This window comes from Chamaea fasciata, unplaced genomic scaffold (assembly GCF_029207755.1).
Source record: "Chamaea fasciata isolate MVZ Bird 193981 ecotype frontalis unplaced genomic scaffold, bChaFas1.0.hap1 SCAF_1, whole genome shotgun sequence".
Classification (NCBI taxonomy): domain Eukaryota; kingdom Metazoa; phylum Chordata; class Aves; order Passeriformes; family Sylviidae; genus Chamaea; species Chamaea fasciata.
The window spans coordinates 2,261,596-2,277,158 of record NW_027094086.1 but is presented as its reverse complement, the minus strand read 5'-3'; the positions used below and the strand labels follow the sequence as shown (position 1 = coordinate 2,277,158).

The following is a 15,563-nucleotide window of genomic DNA, read 5'->3' as shown; positions in this document are numbered from 1 at the left end:
GCTGGAGGAGGGAGGAGGAAGGAGATGGAACAACGTCAGAATCTGCAGTCCAAGGAAGATAAAACATTTATCTTTTCCAGAACTACAGTGGCAATAAAATCTCCAGCAAATGTAAACTGTGAGGATGGGAATCTATGCAGAAAACCTCTCCATAGGCACTGTCACCTCCTTCTGGTTTCCATAGAGATTTGGATTCCTGCTTCCAGCAGAGAAAATCCTGATTGACATCTTGTACTTTCTGAGAGGTAAAGCCTCATCAACACAGGAACAAGCTCTGAATGTTTATTAAAGTCCTTCATGGCAGGGCCTGAGCATTTCAGGGCTTCCTTATTTTTTTTATTTTGAAAATTATTCATTATTGCTTTTTATTTTTTTCTCCCCCAAGCTTTTCTCATGCCATGGTAAAGGTGCTGTATTGACAGCTTTGGACTCTGTGATCACACCCAGATTTCAGCAAACAGGTAAATCTGCAGACAAGGGGCTGAGCAGGGAGGGAAAACAAAATTCCTTGATTTCTCCTGATAGTCAGAATTGCCAGGGAATCCAGATTAAGCAATGACTTTGTGAGCTGTGGGGAGAATCTTTCACATAAGCAGAAAAAGGTGGATGCCTAAAGCCACATCAGTGTGGAAATGCGCAGGAATTTTGATTTTTCTTTTGTGCCCTGAACACACTGGAAAGTTTAGGATGACTAGGGTCCACTGAGTGGAGCTTTTTCTTTCTTGGATGGCAGAGCTGATGTCCAGGTTTGTGACATCCATGGGATGCTGATTTTGGAAAACAGGCACCAAATATGTCCAGCTCCTGGAGAGGCAGCACTCACTGAATTCACTGGACCAAAGGAATTCAAAATAACCTCACCAGGCAGACTTCGCATATTGGCTTTCCTTTCTCCCCGGCCCTATTTCACACTGCTGATTTTTAGCCAGCACAGCTCCACTCTTTTGCTATAAGGGATGCCAGGCAGTGATTTCTGCTGACACAGGTGACAAAGATCCCAGATTTCCTGTGGTGGTTCCGTGAGAAATCAGCTGTATTGATATTCCCCCATTTTTCATCCTCTTGGTGTCTTGATCTAGGGGGCAACGTCAGGGATGTTGGAAGGGCTCAGCCTCTTTATCTAACCTGATTTAAGGTAAAAGAAATAAAAATCACAGTGAAGATTGTGAAGAAAACTGTAGATTTTGCATGATCTTGCTGGATTCTATGTGACATGTTAAAAAAGAAAAAAGACATTTAGCAGCTGCTCCAAACTCATGTAGGAAAGGTGCAGAGGAAGCAACACTTCCCAGATTTTCATGGCATTTCTCTGTCAACTGGAAAGTAGCTGAGGTTGTGCAGACATTGAGCAAAGCTGCATCAGCCTGTGCTAAGTGAGGTTTAAGCTGAATTTCGTTTGGAATGACTGCGATGGCGGCAATATCCTGGTGCTCCAAAATGTGGGAATATTTGAGAGGCCTTGTCCTGGACAGGCACTCGTGGATCAGTGGGAAAGAGAAAGACAAGACGCCTGCTCTCTCAGTATCACAGAATCATGGAATAATTTGGGTTGGGAGGGACCTTTGAGATAATCTCATTCCAAACCCTGCCATGGACAGGAACACCTCCACCATCCCTGGTCTCTCCAAGCCCCATCCAACCATTCTGTGGTTCCCAGGAAAGTGTCCGTGTTGCCACAGAGCAGAATTTGCTGGTGACAGGTTTTAGCAAAAAAATATTATCTCAGCCTGGATGTTTTATCCAGCAGTTTCTGTGCAGATTTCCAGCCTTCCCTCAGCCCTCAGCACCGATTTTTACGGTGGAAGAACTTAGGCTGCCCTAAACGCGTGGGTGTCCAAACTTAATGAGGATCAAAGGTGGCATTAATTCAGCCAAGCTTAATTCATTCCCAGACACGCCTTTCTGATCAAGCCAAGGGGAAGTGAACCACGCTGCATTCAGGTCACCTTAATTCTGAAATAGATTAAAGACACAGGTTTGAAAGTCTTCCAGGTAATTTCTGACACGGCCATGCCTCGGTTCAGCTTGGATTTGCGTTTCTGGAACTCTCTGTGTAGGGGAGTCCTCAGGGAAAAAGATCTTTGGGAAAATAATGAACTGCTGCCTCTTTTACTTGATTGCATGGAGATTTTAGTAACCTTTACTGAACATGAGGAACAAAATGGTGATTTCTGAGGAAACTGAGTAGGGGGAGCACAGAGCAGTGATGGAGCTGCTTTCTGGGAAGGGCCACCCTGTCCTTGGCTTCCAGCACTTGCAATTCAATTCCGTGTCCCTCATTTTCCACACCAGGAAATAGGGATGCTCTGCGTGAGGTGGATGTGAGCTCTGAAAACAAGATATTGGTGGGGGTCCTACACAGAACAGAGGGGTCTGCAGTCACTTTTCCTTCCTGCCTTCACCCTTGGGTATTTAGTAAATCCCTCTCTCCAACCTCTGTCTCCTCTGGAAAACCAGGAAACACCACCTGGGATGTCCCCAGCGACACTGGGACTGCAGAGAATGCACGTTGCACTAAAGAGTTGATGGTCTATCCATGACTGGAGAATCATGGAATTGTTTAGGTAGGAAAAGACCTCCAAGATCATTGAATCCAACCTTTAACCCAGAACTGCTGAGGCCACCACCAAGGACACTTTACTGTGGCCTTCCAGGGCCTGAAGAGGCTCCAAGAGAGCTGGAGAGGGACTTTGGACAAGCAGCTGGAGGGACAGGAGAAGGGGAATGGGTTTAAATTGCCAGAGGGTAATTTAGAAGGAATGCGGGCAAGGAATTCTTCCCTGGGAGGGTGGTGAGGCCCTGGCACAGGTTTCCCAGAGAAGCTGTGGCTGCCCCATCCCTGGAAGTGTCCAAGGCCAGGCTGGACAGGGCTTAGAGCACCCTGGGATAGTGGAAGGTGTCCCTGCCCATGGCAGGGGGTGGAATGAGGTGATCTGGGAGGTTCTTTCCAACCTGAACCATTCTGGGATTCTGTGATCATCACAGACTTCCTCAAGTACTGCCCTGACATCACTGCCCAAACCTAGGACAGATTTTAAGGCTGTTATTTAAGGCAAAAACCTGAAGTTGGGCTTTTTTCCTGCAGTCAAAATTGTCAGTGAATTTGGGCCCTCCACTGGATTTGTAATTTTCCAGGTGTATAACACAGGTTTTGTAATCCTGGTCACAAAGAAGGATTATCCCTTGACCCTGTGGGTGAGGAAGGGTTCCACACCATTCCAGTGACACAGAATATTCTAAGTCCCTGAAATTCCTACAGCAGAAGAGCACAGAGAGTGGAAATCCTGCAACAAGGGAAATATCTGAGTTTATTTAGATAAATAATCAAATCAGGAGAGGGCAAAATAGGTCAAAGTCAGGTCAGATAAGAAACTCTCCTGATATTTCAGTCAATTAAAATGAAACTGGAAAAAGACATTTCTTCTTGCACCAACTCAGCACAAGCCTCAGAGTCCCAAAACAGTAAATTCCAGTTCTTTTTTGAGCTTTCTAACCTTTTTCTTATTTTTTTTCTTTCTTTGTTTTTTTTTTTCAAGATAAAGTCAGTTTTTAAGTGGTGTTTTTCAGAAAGCAGAAGTCAAAAAAGCTCATTTTGAAAATGTCAAGATTCAATTTGTTTAGAAAAATACAAAACACTTTATGCCACCAAGTGGTTCTGTAAGATTCAGAACTAAACAAAATCTGACTTTCTGCATTATTTCAATTTTTTTAAATGTAGTATTATCTGAACCTACGTGGGAGGGATGGAAAAACTCATCAACTCCATATCAGAAACATGAAGGCTGTTAGTGAGCTTGGGAATCCCTGGTTTTGCAGGATATAAATTCATAGAATTGGAAAATGGTTTGGATTGGAAGGGACCTGAAAGATCACCTTGTTCCAGCCTCTGCCATGGGCAGGGACACTTTCCACTGGACCAGGTTACTCCAAGCCCTGTCCAAATGGCCTTGGACACTTCAGGTATTGGGCAGCCACAGCTTCTCTGGAAATTCCATTCCAGGGCCTCACCACCCTCACATGGAAGAATTTCTTCCCAATGTCCCATCTAAATCTAAATTCCTTCATCCCAAGGCCATTCCATCCCTTGTCCTATCACACCATGCCCTTGTGAAATTCCCACTCCAGATGCCTTCTAGGCATATGAATTCACGAGCTGAATGTTGATAAACATCCAAGATGAAATGACTGAAAACCACACTGATACTGCAGGCTCACTTCAATTTAACAGGATCCTAAAAATCCCTAAATATATCCCAAAAAATAATGAAAATGGCCGTGTCTTCCACAAAAATCTCCACAAACTGTGTCAAGAATCGAGCGGGATGTACACAGCAACCATCCTTTCAATTTCTAATGATTAAAAATCAGCCGTAAAAACACAAAACCTGCCTGGGACTCATCCTTGGTATAAATGAGTGTTGCAGGAACAGGTCTGGGAAAACGTCCTGCTCCATGATGGGAGGGAGCACCCAGAGCTCACCAGAGCAGTTTGGATGTGATAAGTGGAGCCATTAAAGCCCGTTGTGTCAATAATGGAAATTTCACAGCCTTCCTTAATTACGTGGGAAAAGGAGATCCAGGGGAGCAGTTGGGCTGTGCACACAGACAAAGCCTGCCTGGAAAGTCAATAAATATGATTTACATCACTGAACGGTGCAATCTTTTTGATTAAAAAAAGGAGATAAAAGACAAAAATGGCTAAAAACAGGGGGAAAAAAGAAACAAAGCAACCTGGTCTAGTGGAAGGTGGCCCTGCCCATGGCAGGGGGGTGGAACTGGATAATCTTTAAGATCCCTCTCAACCCAAATCACTCTATGATCCTGTAAGATAGTTTGTGTGTGCAATAGGTCCATCTTGGCTCCTTCTTTAAGCTCTCCTGAATAAGCAAATTAAGGAGCCTATCAGTCCAGTCACCGATAAAGAAAGAAGAAAATAAAAATTATCAAGTAGAAATCATCAAGAATTAATGATGTTTTTCCACAGTTCTGTAAGGGCTTGGCCTCACGTGCCTTCTCCGCCATTTATGGAATCATTACAGCTGGAAAAGACCTTTGGGATCATCCAGCCCAACCATTACCCCAGTACAGCCAGATCCACCACTAAACCCTGTCCCCAAGTGCCACATCCACGAGGCTTTTGAGCACTTCTAGGGATGGTGATTCCAGAGTGTTCCAATCCCTGACCACGCCTCCAGTGAAGGTTTTTTCCTAATATCTTAACCATTCTTGGTGCAACCCGAGGCTGTGTCCTCTGTGAATGCCTCTGCATTTTGGATCTTGCCCCAGAAAACACAAGGATGGTTCCCACTCTGATTTTGAAGGGGATTTCAGTAGTTTGAGGCACTTAATCCACCACTGGGCTACATCCATTCCAGGTGACTCCCTGCTCTGAGAGCCAGGAGCAGTAATAAGGTATTTTTTTCATTAATTAATGAGTGTAGGTCCAATGACTCTCTAGGGATTTTCATCTGGAACTGTCAGAATGTAAGGAAATAATAATGATCACAGTCAAACCTGGAAGACTTTGTAACAAAACTGGAAACCTTATGAGTTTACCTGGTGCAGTCAGGCATTTTCCAGCCTCGTCTTCCTTTCCAACCTCCCATCCCCATCCTGTCCATCTCCCTCCAGTGTAGTTTTGGCCATCAGTCCTCATCCCTTCTCTACACGACCTCTCTTTTCCCGTCCTCTTAGACCTCCCTCACTGAACCAACCCCTGATGTTGTGTCCTGTGGGAATGGGCCATGTGGGGAGGGATGATGACAAGGGCAGGTTTTTCCCTCTTGGGTGTTTTTTCCTGGTTTTAATTCCCACGGCGTACAGTGGAGTTCTGCCCCCCTCTGCTGGAAGAGCTCAGCACCTCCAGCTGAGCTCAGTACCCTCGAATTTCCCCAATTGGAAGAGACCCACAAGGATCAGCAAATCCAGCTCCTGGCTGGCCCTGCACAGAACGCCCAAAAAATCCCATTAGGTGCCTGAGAGCGTTGTCCAAATGCTTCTGGAACTCTGGCAAGGTTGGTGCAGCTCTTGCTGTTTAGTTTTGCAAGGATCAGGTCGTTCATGGAACTTTTGGCCACGTCCATGGACCATGAAAAGTCTAAACCTGCTCACCCGTAGCTTCTCTACACTGTCACACGTTGGGGTGACACTGGATGCATTTTTGTCACTGGTCTGTCCCCTCAATGCTTTTTCCCCCCCATTTTTTAACTGATTCTGGCAGTTAAGGGCACAAAGGCAGAGTTCAGTTGTGGAACCAAATCACACCTTCAAAATTTCCTTCTCACTCTTGCCAGGTGTTTGTGGTTGAATGAGCTGCAAAGAGCTGGAGACTCCAGGGTCAGCAGCTCTCCTTGGGGCATCTTTGGCCTCCAGATCACCTCTGCCTCTCCAACCTGAGCCCAAAAGGGATATCTGGGAGGTCCATTGGGCATTTATTCCCTGTTGTAAACGGAATAACTTCTTTTGTTTCTCCAGCTGATCCACCCAAGCGCACACTGCCAGTTTCGTCCCACCCTGGACTGTTTTCCTTCATTGGAGAAAGACCAGGGATGCAGCAGGGAATGGGGCTGAATCCATCTGAGTGCAAAGATTTTCTGGAAAAGGATTTGCAGAGGCAGAGTCCTTTATCCCTGGACTGAGCATCTTTGGGGCCAGGAATCAATCTATCGCTAAAAATAAGTATTTCTGTTTAAAACACTCTGAGCTCCTTTCCCTGCTGTGCTCCCTGACTCCAGCCTGGATAACCCCGGGATGTTTTAGAGGTAATGAACCCAAGGAATTGAGAATGCATCAGATAACACAGCTCCAGCTCCTGGGTCTCTGCTGGGTGGGGGTGCCTCTCACTCACAAAGGCTTTTTGGTTGTCAAATAGAGCTGACTGACTGAGGTTTAGTTTCTCTACCTTGTCCTGTCTTGCCTCAGCTCTTCTGCCAATTTCTCAAACATGGCTGGGAACGTGACTGTCCTCATTTCAAAGGTCCTTCTCTCAGCTGTACCCAACAAGATCCACCGTCCCACAAAGGGCCACTTCTCCCATCCTCATGGGCCACATCTGACTCAGTTTTAGGGTCTGAACAACCCAGTGCATTTCATTTTTATGTCAACCACGTGCTTTTTCTGAGAAGAAAGGTATTCATAAGCCAGGTAACCCCAATAACGCCATATTTTCAGTGGGCAGCAGATACTTGAGTCACCCATGAACCAAGGAAGAAAGACCAGAAAATGAGGCAGGAAGCAATTGAAGCAGATATTTCAAAGTTTTATTGTATAAATCTACAAAAAGGCTTTGCTACAATAGCAAATCGAGTGTAGCACTATTCTACTGACAGGCTCTAGTGGTTTGGTGTGATCTTGTAACTCCAACATGACACATGAGGAATAAACTGCCTGATCCAGTCAGATCCAGGGCAGGTGATGTCGGCTTACAAAGACCTTTTGGCTTCAACCCCTACAACCTGCAGCGACTCGACGTGTTTGCCTTTTGTACAAGGTTGTTTGAATTAATAATATCTCTAGTAAAAATAAAAACTCTAAAGTAGTTTCATCAGTAAATGTAAAATCGCCTAGGGAGGAAAAAAAAAAGCAGTGGTTGAAATCTGCCAAAGTTCCAGAGGTACAACACATCCACGCTTCTCATTCATGTGACTCTGCCCCAGAAAAATAAACTACCAGTCCTTCCTGGAGAGGCTGGTAATAAAAACCAGGGTGCTACAAGTAAAGCTCCAATTTGCTGGGAGCAACAATTGAAATCAAATCAGCCCAGGAGATTGAGTTCTGCACACTCCAAAAAGCCAGCTGAAAATGTAAAAACCTCAGGACCATATGACCAAGTAGCACAGACAGGCTAATTCCCTAAAAAAAGCAGGAAAAATCAAATTGCCTACTGAGGCAGTCTAGTCCCTTAGAAGAGACTGTGGAAATTAAGCACCTCAAACTAAAATATCATTTAGACCTTAAGATGATGCCCGGGAATCTGCCTTTACGTGGTTTTACGGAATTTTCCAGTCCTGGACATTTTTGCTGAGCCTTGTTGGAATGTACCTTGGGTCTCTCCTCTGGCTTAATTCAAATGCAACAAAACACCACAGAATTTCAGTAATGTGGATTTTTTTTTCTCAACACACACACACCCCCCACACTGACACACACACATACAGGACAGTTGGCTCTGGAAGAGAGAGGAACCAACTGGGACCTCTTCGGCTGAGAGATGAACCAAAACTGTCTTGTCCAGCTCGCTCGAGCTCTTTTTGGGCTCCCTGGGTCTGGATGGAAACAGTCACTCCAAAGCCAGCCACAAGAACCCCAGTTCTTGCAGTAACTCTGGCCCATGCAGACCCAGAGAGCGCCTGCTGTCTCACAAGGCTCCTCACTGGCAAGACAGCTGGCCCAGATGTGCAGGCTCCAACAGTTCAGACAAGCATCTGGACCGTGGGATGCTTCTCCAAACTCCGGGAGCCCTTTGAGGTTTGGAACTGATACCCGCATGAAATGAAGCTACCCTCGGCTCAGGAGAGGTGAGTTACAGCACGGCCAGCGGGGAGGGTTCATAGCCAAGGCAGGATCAGCCCCTTGGCAAAGTTAATCAGGAAAGTTTTTTTGTTGTTGTTGTTTTGTTTTGGTTTTTTTTTGGTTTTTTTTCAGTGAGGATCATTATCTGGTGAAGATTTCTTTAGGTGAGTCCCGGCAGCCCCAGATGGCAGAGGTGAAGAATCCTCTCCACAGACAGTCAGCGCAAGCCCAGCATCCCTGCTGTCCCCAAAGCCTGGACTTGTTTCTTCTGTTCCGGCCTCTCTTTCCATTCTCAGCACTTTCCTCTCTGCTTGGAGTACCTGGACCAGCTCAGGCTTTTCTTTGTCCTGTTGGAAGCAGTTTCCCAGGTTCATTCTGGCTCTCGGCACCTTGAACATGGCATTGCACTGCATGGGAGGCTCTTTGGTGCATGATTTGCCCTCTGTCTTCCTGCAGCACCTTCCTCTCCCCTGAGAAAGCTCTTGGACACAGAGAAGGAATCTCAGCAACAGCAGCAAGGATCACTGGAAAAGAAAAAATAAATGCACCAACTCTGATTAGATTTTTAAAGTGGGGAGAAAGGGGGAATTCTCACGAGTTGGGATTAAATTTTGCTGTGCCTGCAGCCTGGAGGACCCACCAAGTTAAGGATTTGCCCATAGCCCAGCCAAGGGAAAGCCATGGTGTGCAGTCCCTGGAGCATCAATTACTGGGGCTGGTGCTTGGGTTCTGCCACCAAGAAGCTGAAATCCCACCTCTCTGGTGGTGCCAGGCTGCTGCAGACCCTGGGACTGTGGTTTCAACACCAGCACTGGTGTTTGCACCTGGGCTGTTCAGTATTTCGGGTCAGGACACTGGGGAGATTAAGGAAGGCCCACAAGGTGATATGGGATGTAATTACCTGTGCTGGTCTTTCCTTCAGGTGGGGGATCTGGCAGCTGGTGTCTGAGGGTCCTGAGAGCAGGTCTGATGCTGAGGCCTTTGTTTTGCAGCTTTTTCTGTGGCTTTCCTCCCAAATGCTGCATGCTGCGAAGTGATTCCTTCTCAGAGGAGGATCTGAGTGAGTCACTGGAAGCAAGAGGAGACAAAGCTTGTAATACACGGCCAGCTCATCCTCAGCAGTGACTCCCACTCCCCTATCACTCAGCCCGGGTCATCAGTGAGAAATGCTCCTTTCTCTGCACACAGAGCTGTTGACAAACTGGGAACAAGTGAGAGGAGAGCTCCCACCATTCCTGAGACCAGCTCCCTGCAAGGAGGCAGAGCAGACCTGCAGCTCCTTGGGGCGGTGCACGGACCTGAAATGGGCTGGCTCAGGTGGGGACTCAAGCCCAGAGCTTCTCCATGAAGGATAAGGCAGGTCCTGGGTCTGGTCTAATTAAGAAGCTTCCCATTCTTTCCCCATATTAATCAGAAAATTCAGGATACTGCCCTCTTTGGAAACTTTTCCCATTCCTGTATTTCCCTTTGGCTGGCTCATCCTCCCCCATTCTCCCAACTCCAGTGCTTCATATCCCATTTCAGCTGAGTTTTTATCCCAGGGCAAGTTTTCTGCCCGACATTCTCTGACCAGTTTAGCTCTGAGGACAGAATGCCAGAGAGCTGCCTTACCTTCAGCCTCTTGGAAGGAGTCACAGCAAAGGCCTTCTGAGCCACCAGTGCCACATGTCACCGCTGTGGCAGTGCCAGGGGCATCCCAGTGTCACTCCTGCTGCTGCATCCCTGCTGTTTATTTGGTCTGGTGCTGGATGCAGATGATGCCCAAGATGTGTCCAGCCTCAGGAAGCTTTGGAGAGCCAAACTTCAGGAATGTCTTTTTTTTCTCTCAGTCCTGTCATCAAACACTGGCCAAAGGTGAGTGCTGAGCATTTCCTGTCTCGACATGGAAAAAGTCACAAAGTCCAAGTCCATCTCCGTCTGTGGCGAGATGTTGCAGGAATTTCTCTGTGAGCAGACAACAGTCTGTCCTCAGGTGCTCCAGGACAGGGGTGCCAGGCTTTCCAAGAGCATTTGGAGTCTGTCTGTGTGAGCAGAAACTCCTTGCAGTGATGCACAGGCTGAAACTGTGCCTGGGGCACACAGATCCTCTCTTCACTTCTTTTGGCTTTTACATGGCAAAAAGCTCCTGTTGTCTCCACACATCAGCATGGACTCGATTTGCTGCTCTGGGGATATTTTGCTCTGAATTTAGGGTGTGTTTGTTTGTTTCATTCAAAGAATAAGGATTTATTTCCCTTCCCTCCCCCCAAGTCTCTCTCAAAAGAGCTCTGGTGTCTCTCTACCTTGAACACCCTCTCTTCTCTGGAATGAAGGAGACTGCTCCTTCAATAAATGAGCTCAGAATTTAATTAGAAAATCTATTTCCTGCTGAATGCACAGGATAATGTGCAGAGAATGGATGAAATCTGCCTCTGCACTGCAGTGGCCTTGAATTGGAGTGAGCAGAAACTAAGACAAGAAGTAAACCAGTAAGAGCCTCTTGAGAGGAAACACATTAATGCAGGTATTAAGTGCAGTGAAACGAAAACCACAGAAAATAATCCAGATTCTTAAAGTTTTCAGTTCCTGAAATAACAGGATTTTTTTTTTCTTCTTAACACAAAAAATAATCAAAAAAATTATTTTAATCCTTTGGAGCAAGTAAGATCAGGAGATTGCCAAGTGAACAGAAACCCAGAGGTTAATCAAAAACAGGCAAGGGTCAAAAGAAAGCTGTCTCCTCAGGACAGGGCCACCCTCTCAGAGGAGGGAGGAGAGAAGGAAAAAGAGAGATCCAGATGGGTAGGAACCCTCCACCAGCTGCTGCACTCGTATGAAGTCCTTGAGAGCTGCCAGCGCCAGGCGGCTGCTTCACAAGTTGGGAATTGTCTCTAGTTTCTTGTCAGGGGATTCTCATAAAATTGGCTGTTCCCCACAGTGGTGCCAGCAGGGTCCCCAGCACCACCGCATGGCACGGCCTGGGTCGAGGGGGGCAGCCCCGTCCTGAGGTGCCTCACCCCCACCACCTCCCTCCCCCCACGAGCAAAGTCAATGCCTCTGCTCTGGGCTGTTGGACTGAGCACTCCTCAGGTCTCGTCTCAGCCAGAACTCCCCTCCAAGGAGAAGCTTCCTAAATAAGCCCCCTTCTCCCTTCCACAGAACCCAGACCCCCCTCAGGGGAGCTCATATGACAGTGGCTGGGGGGCTGGGGGGCTCTGGTTGAGTCCCGTTGCTCGGCACGGGACTGGCGGTGGTTGAGGGGGGCACGGTCTCCACGGAGTCTCCTGGCTGAACCTCAGGGGTCCTCTGTGGGCTGGGCTCCTCAGAGTGCTCCATGTTGCCTTGGACTTCCTTCCCCCTCTGGATCAGCTGCTCTAAGGTCTTGGGCAGGGGGTAGCTCAGGAAGCGCTTCAGTTTGGGCTGGAGGGTGCCTACCACGTACTGGATAATCTCCTCCTCATCTGCATCCACATAGAGGGTCTGGTACAGGTCTCTCTTGCGCCAAAGGAACTGATCCAGGGGCTCCCCCTCTTTCTGGGGCAAATCCAGCTCCCTTTTGATAGCATCCCTAGTCAGAGTTCCCTCGCTGTACTGCAGGAACTCCTTCTTGAACTCGACCCAGTTTTTGACGGAGTCCTGCTTGTACTCCCACCACTTTTTAGCTGGGCCGTTCATGTGGTTTTGGATCTGAGACAGCCAATACTCTTCTGTCCCACCCACCTGCTTTAAGTATTCCTCCAAGTGGCTCAAAAACTCCCGGGGATCCTCAAACACCTGGGTCTCCACTGGGGAGGCTGGAGCGTCCTCCGACACGGAGACCCACTGGTAGGAATCATGGCCCTGAGGGATGCTAGGCACCTCCCCGGGAGGAGGGGTCAGGGCATACATCTGGCTCATGTCCAGGGCATAATCATAAATCTCCCCCTCGCTTGGCCTTATCTCTGGGCCTCCCACCCCGACGGACACCGTCTGCTTGCCCGGCTCCCCAGGGCAGTATTTGCCTCCCATGGACTCCAGGCGGTCAGCCCACTTTTCCAGGCGGAAAAAGACCTCCTTCCAAACATTCATCTCCCTCTTGACCCACCTCTCCAGGTGGGCGATGGTCTCCTGGCATCTGGCCAGGCAGGCCTTGATGGACTTCTTCCATCTCTGGTTTTCAGTTGGGACGTGATCCTCTAAGTTGTTCTCCAACTTCCCCACGGATTTCTGCAATCCCTTCAGCTCCCGCTCCACCTGCTTGGAGACCTCTGTCAGGAGGTGCCGATGGGTCCTCCGGACATGCTCCAGCATTTCTGCCCTGCACTTGCCTATCTGCAGGATCACATTGGGCTTGTTGGCAACTCCACGGTGCCCCTGGAAGGAGTGGACGCCCGCGCTGGTGACATTGTCCAGCTGCATGGCTCCGACCGTGAGAGCGGCAAACTCGGAAAGAACTGGGTTGTAAGCCCTGGCACGAAAGCCGGATCCCCTAAAACTCCCACCACAACACTTCCTGAAAGACACACAGAGACTTCTAAACCCCCCTCCAAGGACTTTTGGACACAAACACAACCCAATCAGATATCACCGCAGAGCGAGCTGGTCGGTCCACGTGGATCCCAGAGAGAGTTGTAGGCAAATTTCTCCCGGTGCCAAGCTGGAAGCGCTGCTCTCACGTGCTCAGGGGTGTCCCAGAGAGAACCAGGATCCTCCAGGAACAAGGAGAGGAGTTGGGTAAGACGTCCAATCCCGCCGGGAATCTGGAACGCCGCAAAGTCCCCGCCGGAGAAAATCACACAGAGATGCACAAAGAAGCTGGAAGCTGCAGCAGAAATCCGGGTGATTTCTCCTCGGGAAAACTTGGTGAGTCAAGAACCGCTTTCACTGGAGATGCGAAGAGCTGCTTCTCCTCCCTGTCTGAACTGCCACTAGTCCAGGCTCCTCCATCTACTTATACTCCACGCAGCTCAACATGTGGGTGGTGCCCAGCCTCCTCTCGCACTCTCAGCGCAGCGTTCATTGGAGGAGAAGCGAGGCCGGTGTCTGTGGCAACCCAGATTTTGGCAGCCTCCCCTCGCTTGCCACCCCCTCGCTCACGCCCCCAGACTCGACGCGAGAAGCGCTTGAAAGGTGCTGGAGACAGTTGGAGAGATGGATGAGTAATCGCACCTTCCGCCTCTCGGAGCGCAGGAAAAACACCTATTCCTTCCACAACTCTTTACTCAGCAAGGTCATCATTAACATGCGTCCCCTGGCAGGGCTCGGGGAGGGCGGGATGAGGAGGAATCCGGTGTGTCAGACGCCCCCGGGCCCCCCGCACACCCCCTGGGCGCAAATACAACACACACAGGGTGAGCTCATTCCTCATACAAACGCCTGGGAATGGTGGTAAATCAGCAGCAGGAAAAAAAAAAAAAAAAAAAAAAAAAAAAAAAAAAAAAAAGAAGAGAAAGGAAAAGCAAAGGGGGGGGCGGGGCGGGGGGAAGCAGAGGGGGAAACACTCAAATGAGCCACTTCAGCACAAATTGGAGCGCTCTGGACTTTCTCAGGCTTTGGTAGGCTTAATTGCACCAGACCAACCACTATCTTGGGAGTAATGGGGGGGGGGGGGGGGGGGAACGACATCCTGGTTCTTACACCGAATTAAATCCGCCCATCAAAAGCCTGTTCTGTACTTAGCTTTGAATCAGATGCTTAATCAGTGAGCCAACCCACCAGCGCAGATGAAGCTACATTTGTTCTTCGCTCTTGACAAGGCAGGAAAAGCCAACCATAAAAGGAGTCTCCGGGTCTTACATAAACCAGAGATAAAGGATTCCCTAATCCGAGAGAGTTTCCCCGCCGGAACACCCTCAGAGAGGTGCTGAGGACATCTGGGCCTTCTCCTCCCTTCCCAGTGCCAGTGGCCAGGGGCAGTGGGATGCTGATTCATCAGGATAATCTAAAAAGAGGGTTTGAGCCTGTTGGCAGCGGGGTGGTGACAGGGGGATGCCCTGCCTGTCCTCGGCATGGTGGGCAGTGTGCCAGGGAGGCTTAGGATGGGTCTTCACTCCCAAAGCTCCTGGCAGGGCGTTTCCTGGTGAGAATTCAGCCCCCCCAGAGGAGCGAAAAGAGGAGGAGGCAGAGGGTCTTTCAGTGAAGTCCTGGTGGGAGGAGGTCCCGGTGAGCCCAGGCATTTGGCAGAATCACAAACTGGTCGTGGTTAAGTGGAAGGGTGTGAGGGGCAGGGGTCAGGATTCCCTTTTATCCCTCACATCTGTGTGGTGCAGGAGGGGCCGTGTCTGTTCCCTCGCAGGTGATGGTTCTCAGGGAACAAGAGGGTTATTTGAGGCAGCAGCAGCTGACCTAGAAGGGCTGCATGGTTTGGTCGAAGGGAGGGAGGGACAGTGGGTGGGGAAGGGGATAAAACCCTGAGGGTGTGACACAGAATTCCTAATCCAGCAGCCCCTCCCAATGTCACTTCTTCCCGCATGACTGCCCTCTGCCTTGCCTACTTCTCCAATTTCACCCAGTTTTCCTAAGCACAAGATTTTGGGGCAGCTGTATTTGTGTTCTGAAGCCGACATCAATCACCTGAGAGGTTGGGACAGATCGGGAGCCTTTTCTGCTGCGGTCTCAGCACCCCTGAGTCTGCCTCAAACCTGCTCTGCCCGGAAGAGATAACATGGATTGGGAGAAACTCTGCAACCTTTGTTGTCTCTGGATTGGTGCAAAGATATTCCCTGGAGAGCTTTTCACCCAGGAGCCCCAGAAATGACCCATAGGGTGGGGACAACAAAAAGTGGCATTAACTCTGCAAGATGAGCTGCTTTCAGCCTCTGCTTGTCCCATCAAATGCCAGAGTATGGGATGAAATGGCTCCTCAACCTGCTCCAATAAATGAGACCCTTTCCAGGCCCTGCTGCCTCCCTTTGCTCCTCCTTTACTTTTTAGCTGGGGAGGAATCCTGGATCTGAACGGCCTCATTTGACACTTGGCTGTTGTCGTAGGATCTCAGGATTATTAAGGATGAAAGGGACTAAGGAGGTTTCTAGCTCAACCTCCTACTCCAAGCTGAGTCAGCTGCTGGGTCAGCTGCAATGGTTTCAGATACT

At 48.9% G+C, this 15,563-nt stretch overlaps 1 protein-coding gene across 1 annotated transcript; it reads right to left on the bottom strand.

Annotated features, from left to right (window-relative positions):
- Positions 1–7,237: 7,237 nt before the first annotated feature.
- Positions 7,238–13,684, bottom strand: ARC (activity regulated cytoskeleton associated protein). Its single transcript, XM_066175180.1, has 3 exons — positions 10,123–13,684; positions 9,413–9,579; positions 7,238–9,035 (listed from the first exon to the last, which is right to left on the bottom strand). Exon 1 carries the CDS (start codon positions 12,886–12,888, stop codon positions 11,674–11,676), a length of 1,215 nt encoding a protein of 404 aa, XP_066031277.1. The 5' UTR covers positions 12,889–13,684; the 3' UTR covers positions 7,238–9,035; positions 9,413–9,579; positions 10,123–11,673.
- Positions 13,685–15,563: the final 1,879 nt, after the last annotated feature.

Excerpts from the sequence above, each read along its gene's own strand:
- ARC (XM_066175180.1), bottom strand. The coding sequence starts at position 12,888 with ATGCAGCTGGACAATGTCACCAGCGCGGGCGTCCACTCCTTCCAGGGG.